This window comes from Sminthopsis crassicaudata, chromosome 3 (genome assembly GCF_048593235.1).
Source record: "Sminthopsis crassicaudata isolate SCR6 chromosome 3, ASM4859323v1, whole genome shotgun sequence".
In the NCBI taxonomy this organism is placed as follows: Eukaryota; Metazoa; Chordata; class Mammalia; order Dasyuromorphia; family Dasyuridae; genus Sminthopsis; species Sminthopsis crassicaudata.
In genome coordinates, this window is record NC_133619.1 from 566,840,242 (window position 1) to 566,852,035 (window position 11,794).

The 11,794-nt window shown below is 40.5% G+C and overlaps 1 protein-coding gene across 1 annotated transcript in view; it reads right to left on the reverse strand.

Moving 5' to 3' along the window:
* The window catches only part of KPNA3 (karyopherin subunit alpha 3), an 84,938-nt gene extending 74,777 nt beyond the window's left edge, over window positions 1–10,161 (reverse strand). Inside the window, exon 1 of the mRNA XM_074304767.1 lies at window positions 9,815–10,161. Within this exon, the coding sequence (XP_074160868.1) occupies window positions 9,815–9,883 (69 nt within the window). The 5' untranslated portion in view covers window positions 9,884–10,161. The remainder of the gene's footprint in view (window positions 1–9,814) is intronic.
* Between the last annotated feature and the right edge of the window lie 1,633 nt (window positions 10,162–11,794).

Sequence of the window (11,794 nt, forward strand, 5' to 3'; positions counted from 1 at the left end):
TTTAAAAATAAAAGTTGTTATACATATTATACTGTAGTTACTTCATTTAAATCTCATCAAAAGAAATTCTGCTTTTTAGGTGTCAAGTAGGAACTAATAAGGTATAAAGTTTAACATTACCAGATCACACATCTAGAGACAGAAGGAATTTTTAAGGTCATCTAGTCCAATCTCACAATTTTACAAGGAAAGACTGAAGCCTTGAGAAGTTAAATGACTTGCCAAAGAGCAGAATGTAAAAAGTGGCAAAGTCAGGATGTAAACTTTTAGATTTCTCTAAATCCAGTACTTCCCCCATAGTTCTATACTGACTCCTTATAGACCTTTAAGTCTGAAAACTACTGAAGAGTTTCCAAGATCCCATGAATATGACAGCACATCTCTCAAAACATATAGATGGATTTCATGTCATCACATTAAACTTATTACTCTTACTTACATAAGATGATAAAAACTATCTTGGACTTCATACTTTTAGTTCCTAAAATTTAGTGGTTTATTAATCTATATTGTCTTGGTCATCTATATTTTCAATCTCATGAAAAAAATTGTTATAAAATTTAGTACAAGTCACCAAAAAAAGTAAAAAGATTAATAACATAATATATATACAATAACATTAATAACAAGGTTCTGCACTGATACAGCTTACAAAAAAATTAAATGACAGAGTATACATATTGCAATAAGTCAATATACTGAATATACATTACCATCAACTCATCTCAGACCAATTTACACTCATGTAGGTAAGTTTCTTATAGAATTTGCAAAAGCTATCTGAATTAAACTGTCCAATAAGAGATTTGTAAAGTACATGATTAGAAAACAGAATAATTATTTTAAGATATGCAACTTGATTAAGAAGGCAGACAGATGAGCACTCATACCATCTCCCAGAACCTCAATTTTCTCATCTGAAAATAACCATGGATAAGATGATCACTAAGCTAGTTTAAGCTCTAAGTCTAGTCTAAAATCACTAAATCTAGTTCTAAAAACTTGTAATTTTAACTCATCTTTATTATACCATTTTAATTTCAAAAGATCACAAAGTTAAATTAAATGCTAAAATCAATAACATGACCTTTTAAAAACAAACAAACATGACTTTAAAATATGGTTGTGCACCTAGGAGAAGGATGAATGTTTATAAGAAGCAAATTTGGGCTTAGGAACTAATCAAAGCTTGTCCCAAAATAGAATAAAATGAACTAAAAGACAGTGATTCACTATCAATGAAGAATTAAAAGTAGCAGTTATATGTTTACTTATTGGGAAAACCATAAAAGGGATCCATGCTTCAACTACCGGACTTTCTGAAGGTCTCTATGAGATTCTAAGAACAATTGGCAGATAATATGGAAGACGGCCAAGACTTTGTGGAGGAAGTAGGATGTAGAAGACTGAGGGACAAAATAGAACATGGTTAAGTCTAAGCATAAGCAGGCTATTTCAGGGATGCAGGATAGCCCAAAATAAAATATAGAAATCTAAGCTAAGTGTATACTGATGTATATCTAACTGAAACAGAAGACCCTGGTAGAAGTTCAGGGAGATTAAATTATTTGAGATTCATTCAGCAAAAGAATATTAAACAGAGACTTTTGTGTAAGGTGTTGTTCTAGGCAATTGACTCTTGTGTATATTTTCCCAAAAGTTTCCCACAGAAAGTCAATTCAATGCACTAGGTGTCTTCCTCTATTTCTCAGAGCTTCAAGGGATACGGACTTGTCTAGTAGTTGGGAAAATAACCTGATGTCTTTTTGAAACATGTTCTTTACCAGTTATGTCCTTTACTCCAGTTTTTCAAAAGTTTCTTATTTGTTACCTGTTACTGATATGCAGATTTATAGGAAATATCCTGCTCTCAAAGGAGATTGCATTTTAAACTATGTTAAAGACACATAACAATAACCAAGTAAAGATAATAACCAAGATACAAGGCAAGGTAAGTTAAGTGCAAAGAGGAAGGTCAGGAAAGGTTTTCAGAAAAAGGTGGTACCTGAGTTGAACTTAAAGTAAAGGAAGGAGTTTACTTTATTGAAATTTAGGGGATGCCTATTTCAGAGATTAATATAAGTAAAAGAAGAGGAATGGAATGAAGGGTGAACAGACTGAAATCCAGTTTCCTTGAAACATAAATTACATGAAGTAAAGCCGTAGTAAGAAATAGGATCAGATCATTATATACTTCAACAACAATACTTATGATGATCAATTCTGATGGACGTGGCCCTCTCCAACAATGAGATGAACCAAATCAGTTCCAATAGAGCAGTAATGAACTGAACCAACTACACCCAGTGAAAGAACTCTGGGAATTGACTATGAACCACTATATAGAATTCCCAATCCCTATATTTTTGTCTGCCTACATTTTTTATTTCTTTCACAGGCTAATTGTACACTGTTTACAGCTAAATAACTGTTTGGACATGTATACATATATTGTATTTAACTTATACTTTAAGAAATAGGATTAGAAAGGTAAATTAGGCCTTACTATGAAAGACCTTGAATGCTAGAGTCAAGAGTTTATATTTCTTTATTAGGCAACAGAAAATCATTGAAGCTAGGAAACATAGCATAGTGAAAGGGTAAAGAAATGATCTCAGAATAAAGACTTGCTTTCAAGTTCCAGTTTTGCTACTTTATTGAAAGATATCATGAAAGTCATTTTATTTCTGGGAAGTTCATATTCCTTCATATTTAATATGAAAAGGTGTATTAGATAGTCCCTTTAAACTCTTAACATTCTGCTTTTTGAACAGTAGAAAGATATGATTCCAGTAGCAATGCAAAAGCTAAAATGTACAGTGGAAAGACACTGGACACAGAAAAATAAGTTAGAAGTCTGATACAATAGGTCTAGGAAAGAATAGATGAGAGTCTAAACCAGTATAAGAGTGGGAAAAAAAAGAACGATTAATTGGAAAACTATTTTTATTTAGAGAGTGACTCAGAGCCACTCCAAGGATCTAAATAACATTATGGGAAGATCCTTCTGAAGGTATACAAGTGTGGAAACTAAAAAAGAGGGGTTAGATGATTATCACAAAGTTACTCCAATAGGAAAAAAACCTGCTCATTTGAGAAACTTTGCAGACAACTAAACACATGCACAAAAGGCATCCAGATTATTTACAAATAAGTTAATATTTATTAGAAACTAACAAGCAGTATCAAATACCTATTTTTTCAACCAAAATAGGATCGTAAAGCATTCAAAAAGAAATTCTGTCATATAATACTGATTTGCTAAATACTTGCATTTTTTCAAAAAAAGTCATTTTCAACCATATTTAATGTAGAGTTAAAATTTTGATTTAAAGAACTCACACTAAAATATATTCAATGCCTCAGGATCTCCTTCTTGGTTTGTCCAACAAAATCTTTCCTATCCAATCTCCTGGTTGCTATTCCTAACTTTAGCAAGATCATGGAATCACAGATTAAAAACTGGAAGAAAATTAAGAAATCAGTGTTTTTTATAAGTAAGTTAACTGGGGTGAGAGAAATTATGTATGACCAAAGTCATACAGATAGTAAATAGCAAAGTTAGGAACCAAACCCAGGTCTGACACCAAATCCACTCTTTCTACTATTGCACACTTTACCACCAATTGACCTTTAACTCTTCTATCCCTTCATTATGTAATACATTTACAAGTACACCTATGTATGCATAGATAGATGCATATATAATATGAATGCATTATCATGTAAATTCTACCTCCAACATCCCATCTCCATCTCTTGCTTTTTAATGCTAGTTACCAGAATATGGTTCACAACATAGCATTTTCACTCTTTTTGTTGTTGCTTGCTTGCATTTTATTTTGCTGCTGCCTTTCTTTTTTTCTGTTTTGATTTGATTTTTCTTGTGCAGCACAATAATTGTTTAAATATGTATGCATACATTAGATTTAACATATTTCTACTATGTTTAACATATATTAGACTACTTGCCATCTAGGGGAGGAGGTGGGGGAAGGGAGAGAAAATTGGAACACAAGGTTTTGCAAGGGCTAATGTTGAAGAATTGTCCATGTATTTTTTTGAAAAATAAAAAGCTTTAATTAAAAAAAAATACTACAGTTACCAAAATAAGCATAGGACTTCATGGTCATCTGCCCTGTCTTTTCCAATAGCCTAATATCCAATCTTCCTGTCTTTATCCTGTCTTCTAATCCCTCCTTCACAGTTGCCTGATTAATCTTCTTTATTTAGAGATCTGGCTATGTCACTCCCCTGCTCAAAATTCTGCAATAGTTCTCTATTGTTTACTAAATAGTCATTCAGTATGTGGTGCAGTGGTGTTAAAAAGAAACAGATCCTTGCAGAGTACATATTTACTTAGAACACCACAAATTAACATTATATTGTATTGTATTTTATTCATTTTGTTAAACATTTCTCAATTACATTTTAATCTAGTTCAGAACTCCAGAACCATAAACCCCAAATTTGACACTTTTGGTATAGAAGACAGAGTGTTAGAATTAAGTCAAAATTACTTAATTTACAAAATCCTGCTATGTTACCACTTACTAGTTCCTGTAAGTAAGAATTCACTTAACATTTTTGATGTTTGTAAAATAAAGAAAATGGGGGATCAGGACTTATGTCATTTCTCACCTGTCTGAGCTACTTGGGGGATTTCACCATGCAAATAAGCTTATCATTGGGAAAACCTTACTCTGCAAGATCCAACCAGCCTCATTAAAACCCTCTGTCCCTGACTGGAGAGTCAAACCAATGAACTCCAAAACCTTTCTTAAAAAAGGGTACTTGGCACTCATTTCCCACTAGGCTCCACTACTTTGAAACTTCTCTGACTCTTCCCCCATGCTTTTATTTATATATATATATAGGGTACTTTCTCCTCTTCCCTCTTTTCAGCTTTGTCTTCTCCCTTTAAACTGCAAACTCCTTGGGTGAAGGGACTGCCCTTCTAGTGCCAACTTTAGCATAAAGCACTTAAAACATGTTAGTGACTAATAACCAACAACTAAAAGGGACTTCCCAGCAGTCCAGAATTAAAAACACCATCTCATCATCAGATGAGATTAACTGAGACCCAAAAAGCATGCCTTAGTATCATAAAGCTATTAATTAGCAAAGCTAGGGATCAAACTCAAGTCAGGTGACTCCAAATTCATTGCTCTTTCCACTACAAGATGATATTCCCATTTGAAGTAGCTATCTCATTGGGTTGTTGTTTTCCTCAAATGAAATCATGCATGACTTCCAAATAACTCTATATACCAGAGGTATCAAACTCAAATAGTTGCATACTGACTTGGAAAACTACAAATTAACATTATCTACAATGTACTACATGTTTATTCATTTTGTTAAGTATTTCCCAATGACATTTTAATCTGATGGTTCAGTCTCACTTGGGATTTTAGTGACCACTTGTTGACTTACAGATGAAAGTCTCTTGCTTTTACACTTTTATCTAACTGAAATAATTACTATCCTTCACACACAACTTTATTTTCTTGGTTCTCTGGTTTTGATTATGAAGCAAAGTCTTTATTGATTATAACACCCTCCAAACATGCTTACTAAAAATCCTATCCATTTTTTAGTTAGCTCAAAGGCTAGCTCTGTCATGGAGACTTCTTTGAACCCCCTTTGGGTAATGTTATCTCTTCCTCAGTCCTCACAGAGCCCTTTTTCTGGTATCCCTTATGAGATGTCACATGATAACTCAAATTTATACAATATTTTGTGGTTTCTAATTATTAATGTGTGGGAATTCATTCATCAGACTGTAATTTCTATGAGGGTAAGGATGCCTTGGGAAAATTCTGGATCTTCTCCCTCACCTAGCACAATGCTCTGCCTGTACAAAATACTCCTATGTTGCTTCAAATGAAACAAATGTATATATACAAAAGCAAACATTTTACATATACACAATATATTTGTATACATGTACAGTCATAGTAAAGTCTACTCCTTGTTCAGCTCCTATGCACTGCCAGATCTCAAATTTTTTCTTTGATGACCTCCTGTTGTAACCAATTCTAAAATTATTAAGTTCTGTCTTGCCAGATGTTATATTCACGTCACCCTTTCCTTAGAAGTCTGAAATCAATCAACAAAGCATTTATTAAATAACTACTATATGCAATGCATACTGTGCTAGATGTTAGGGATAAAAAGACAAAAAACACAAAAGGATTCTAAATCTAGGGACACTGCATTGTACTGGGGGGCTACATGCTTATAAAGTAAATAAAGGACAAGCAGCAAGGTGGCACAGTGGATAGAGTACCAGGCCTGGAGGAGGCAAGTTCCAGAGGTCAAATCTGGCCTCAGATACTTATTAGCTGAGTTAACCCAGGCAAGTCATTTAAACTTGTTTGCCTCAGTTTCCTCAACTGCAAAATGAACTAGAGAAGGCTCTCTGCCAACAAAACTCCAAATGCGATCACAAAGAGTCCAAGACTGAAATGCTTGAACAAATACAGGACATAATTAAAAAAGAAATAAAGAGGGGAACCACACAGTCAGGAAAGATACTCAAGATGAGCCTTCAAGAGTAGAGAAGGGGCAATGAGGCACAGTGGATAAAGCACCAGCCCTGAAGTCAGGAAGACCTGAGTTCAAATTTGACCTCAGACATTTAACACTTCATAACCTTGTGACCCTGGGCAAGTCACTTAACCCCAATTGCCTCAGCTAAAAAGAGGAAGAACATTTCAGGCATGGTGGAAGCCATTTGTAAAGGCAGGAAGAAGTGAAATTGATTATGTAACCCATTTAGGTTGAAGCAGATAAGAATGAGAGTTTGTATGTAATTAGCCCAGGCAAAAGCCAAAAAGAATATGTATCCATACTTTCTTTTAAAACTCCCTACTAAAACAAAGCTTCAATCTCAATATAATACCCATCCTCAAGTTACAGAGAAGATTCCCAATTCCATTGCTTTTTTGTCCTTCCATTCTAACTTGTTTGAATCTTTACTCTAAACCAATGCTTTTTTATACTACTCCCCCTAAGGCTGTAATGTCCTCCCTGAAAAATGCACCAAGCTTCTTCTCTTCCTTCCAAAGACCTATTAGAATTAGAATCCTTTTTTGAAGCCATTCCTGACTGGATAGATATGAAATGTTTTTCTCCTCAATCCCTTAGCACAATTGTATGCTTATGGAAAATTGTATTTTATATAATGGTCCCTTCTATCTTCTTACTTACATAATTTTTATTATGTTTGATTTGTTCTCTGTTCTGCATTATGAACTTCTAAAAAGAAGGAATGACAGTTAATATTAGTTTGCATAGCATCTAGCACTCTGTACATGAAATTTTAATATTACATGACTATGATAACTATATATCTTGGTGTGATTTGAAGGATAGACGACCACATAAGTGATCACAAGTCCCCATTTCTAGCCCTAATTTTGTCATTGACTAATTTGATCTGGGTTTTGGGGATGGAGAAGGGATTGTTTTACAAAAATTGACAATACTAAAAATAAATGAGTGAAAAACAATTACCAAGCACCTCTAGTGTGAAGCCCTATGAGAAGATTTTAGGGATGCAAATAAAAATAATGTGGAAAGATAATACACATATGTGAAATATAACTAGGGAAAGGAGTTTTGGTGTGTAGAATCACAGCAACTATGATTGGAGCCACAGGACAGTCAAGTCTCACAATCAATCCATAAGTAATAGTAGGGAACAGTCTCTTGGAGATCTATCCTGGAAGGTACTGTTCCAGCTGGTGGACAAGGAGAAGACAGAATAGTATGGCAAAAGGCAAGATGTTTGGCAGCGAATGGCTTTTCTATGCCTAAATTTGCCAAATTGTAACAAAATGAAGGTTAATTATTATTCTTTCTGGAATATTGTTTTAGGTCAGAAAATCTACTACTATTCATCCTTTTAAGATGCCCATGAAAGCATATAACTGCCTATATCTAAAAGATAGAAATGGATGTCAGGTGCAACAAGCATTTAATAAAATATGAAATAATAGTTACAGGGACACTAAAACAAAGAAAAGGAAGGGAAAAAAACCATAAAAGACAAAACTCTGCCCAAGCATTCTAGGGAGCAAGAGAAGTTTACCCTACCTCCCAGGGGAACAATTTTACTTTTTTACATTTTCTACTATAGGAAGGCTGCAGCAGGTGGAAGGCCTATGTTGCAAATAATCCTTCACTGAACCCAAAGCTCAATCACTGAGCAGGCCAGGAAAAAGCAATTTCCTGCTTTCAGAACTTCATTTTTTAATGGGTCTTAAGATTCAGGACAGATGTCTTGTGATGGGAAATACAGTAAAGGTTAGGACCCACAAAGAAAACTCGGTTTTCTCCTTCATGAAATGAAAGCTCCACAGCAATGTTCTGACATGCTTCCAGATATTGTCAGTGTAACTTGGGGCTTTGGATAACTACTATGTGTCTGTTTAAATAATCGTGAGTTTTCCTTTATAGTAAAATTACTTGGATCAATTTTAATTTGCAGTACACAGAATCCATAGCATGTTATTTCAAACCTACAAATCACGTCCTCCAAAAGCCGTTGGGGATGAAAGTGAGGAGGCTGTGGATTCAAAACACTATATACCCACCCCATGTGTGCTTGTGTGTAACGTACACATTTGTAATGTCCACGTACATAGACCTCGACCATGGGTACATTTTACTTCCACGCTTTCTACAGCTGCATGGAGACCCCTAGCGCTGCTTAGGATGAGCCGAGTTTGGTAGTAGTACCTGCTCATGTCACCTTAATGAAACAATGGCAGCCCAGCTAGGAACCACATTGAATGTTTACACACACACACACACACACACACACACACACACACACACACACACTCACACACACACACACACTACTTTGTGGTTGGAGCCAGAGGTGAAAGGGTAGAAATGCCTTGACGACATTTCAATAAAAATACTTTCCAGAAATGCTCCATCGTGTCATGCACACCTCATACACTCCAAGAATGTGAAGGAAACGCGGCGGAAGGCATGGAAAGGACACCCTCCCTTTTTTCCTCCCCGAGCAAGAACACAATAGATCACAAACTATTGTCCAAATGCCAAGTGAGAGGGGATTGCGAGCAGAAAGAATGTCTCACGGCTGGCAGGGGGGCGAGGAAAATGGTCCCAGCGTCTCCCTGCCGCCCCCATCCTTCGCCAGGCGCGAGTCAGTTACCGGGCCTTGGCCCCGGCCGAGCCCCGGCTCGGGCCGCTGTCCCCCACCCGGGCCCTCGCTGCTCCCCCCGGGCTGAAGGGGCCGCGAGGAGCCCGAGCCCATGTGGAGCCGCTCCCCCAGCGCAGCCAGAAGCCGGCCTCTCCTGCGCTCGGCTGGCGTGCGGGGCCGAGGCGGCTCGGCAGGAGCGGGGAGCCCGCCGGGGTAAGCGAAGAGGAGGCGACGGCATCCCCCGCTCGCTCTCGCCGGCCGGCCTCCGGCGACGCCTCGCAGCCGAACATTCCTCGATCGCCTCCACCAGGCCGCGCCCGCATGACGGAGGAGAAAACCCCCCAAGCCTCTTCCCCGTCTCCCTCGCCGGCCGGTGCTTCGGCGAGGTGAAGAGAGGAAGCTGGGTCGGGGCGGCTTCGACCACTCCACCCACCCACCCTCGCTCCGCTTCCTCGCAGCCGGCCCGCGTTCTTCCCTGCCTCGCCGCCGTCGCCTCCCGGCGAGGAGAGGGAGACGGCGGCGGCTTCGGCGGCCAACTCCACACCGCAAACCGGCGAAAACCAGCTCCACCGCCCGCCGCGAGCGGTCAGGCCCCAACCCCTCGGCCGCCGCCGGCGGCGCGACACTCACTTCCACATCGCGGCCCTTATTCTTGAAGCTCTTAATGCGATGGTTCTCCAAGCCGGCGTTTTCGGCCATGGCTCTGCGCTGCTCCAGCGGCGGCTACTCCTCCTGCTGCGGCGGCGGCGAGTCTCCGGCGCGGGAGGGGGAGGGCTGGGGTTGGGGGGGAAGGGTGAGAGAGGGAGGGAGAGCCAGGGAAGGGGAAAAGGAGGAGGGGGGGCACGTTCCGTGACGCCTCTGAACGCTAGGGGAGGCGTGGGGCCGGTAGCGAGGTGGGGGTGGGGCGGGGGCGGGAGAGAGGGGGAGGATGGAATCTAGGAGGGGCACGAGCTGGGAAAGGGCTCCTTCCCATGTGACACCCGGATGGAAATGCTACTGCCCGTGGCTAGGGCTGCGTCGAGCGCGGGTTCCTAGGGTGACACACCAGAGCAACCTCCCACTCCCCCTAGTCGCCTCGGGGCTGCAGCTTATTTGCATAAAATGGAGCTGGGACCAACGGCTTTTCCTTCTAGCACGCCGGAGGGAAGACGGAGAACTACAATCCCCGACATGCCCGGCTCTGAGCGAGAATTATATTCCCCCGCTAGGAAGAGAAAGTGGTGTATGCCGGGATCCTCCGGCGCGCGGCGGTTGGCCCGGGGTGCGCGCGCCATCCGCCCTCAGGGCTCCACCCCAGAGGCCGCCTCAGGGAGGGGCTTCCCGGGGAGAATACCTTGAGGTCCTAACATCTTCCCATTAATCATACTATGAACGGGATTTCTCTGGTAGCGTACGGGGCCCTGCTTTTTGTACTGTATCTCGCTGCATTTACAGCCCCCTGCTACCTCACCACCTACACATAAACCTCCCCCCACCTCGCGAGGGGATGAGACCATTCGCACAGGTGACCCCGGCTCTTCCCTACTTTTTAACAATTTTTTTCCTTCATTTCCTAAGCCCGACGCCCCACAAGCCGTATTGGAAAAATCAGGAGAATTTTATTCAGTAACATTTGCCACAAGAATTGTCTTTTCCCTCTTTTTTTTGTATCCCCTGCTCCTAGCACGGCGCCTCGCTCGTGTTGAACTGCTACGGAGATCCTTCCAGAAGCGGACGCCCTGGGACTCCCCTGGGAAGAGGGAAGGGGCGTGTTGGCCGAAGGAGCCCCAAAAAACTACGTCAAGGAAACGGACCGGGGTGGGTGGGGGGGTCCTTAGAACAGAGAGGAGATAGGATGGCACTAGTTCGCAGATTCTGAGCTGAAAAAACCCTTTTAATCCTGCCCCTTCATCTTACAGGTAAGGAAGTTAATACAAAGGGAGTGGGTAAAAGAAGTGATTGAGAATCACGGGGCTAGAAGAAATACCTGGACAGGTGATTCAGACCAACCTGGCGTTTCTAGGATGGAAGCATCTCACAAAGTGAAGTGACTGTTTGACTAAGAAAGGGAAGGACGGGGAAAGAAGTGTCTGAAAACGATTTTTAAATCGCGTGAGTTTAAGTGAAGTCTATGGGGTTTTGAAGGAAAACATGTCCTACCGGTAGCCAGGGATTCAGGGGACCTCCTCCAAAAGAAATCAATTTCCCTTTCAGCTCATTATTGCCACTGCCTCGCTCCCTCTGAGAAATCTCCGAATATAACTTTTATGTAATTAATGTCTAGGTTTCCACAAGCGCAGGTAACAGGGTCCCCAATTCCCCTAAACGTTCTAGAAATAACATCTTGTCAGGATAGAAGCCAACCCCGCAGAAAATACAGAAGAGAGAAAAAGACTCTCAGAAGCCCCCAAACAGAGAAAACTCCTAAGACATTCATAGTAACTCCTAAAAAGTCAGCACAATTGTCTTTTCTGATAGGTCCATTGTGGTTCAGTAGTAAGTGATCTCTCGCTAGCTGCAGCCAGTGTGGAGATCTGCAAGACAACCGCCTCCTCCAGCAGCATGCCCGAGGCCGCAGAGTCCAGATCAAAGGTACAATGGCGCTTCCTACTGATCAAGCATCTTTTGTCT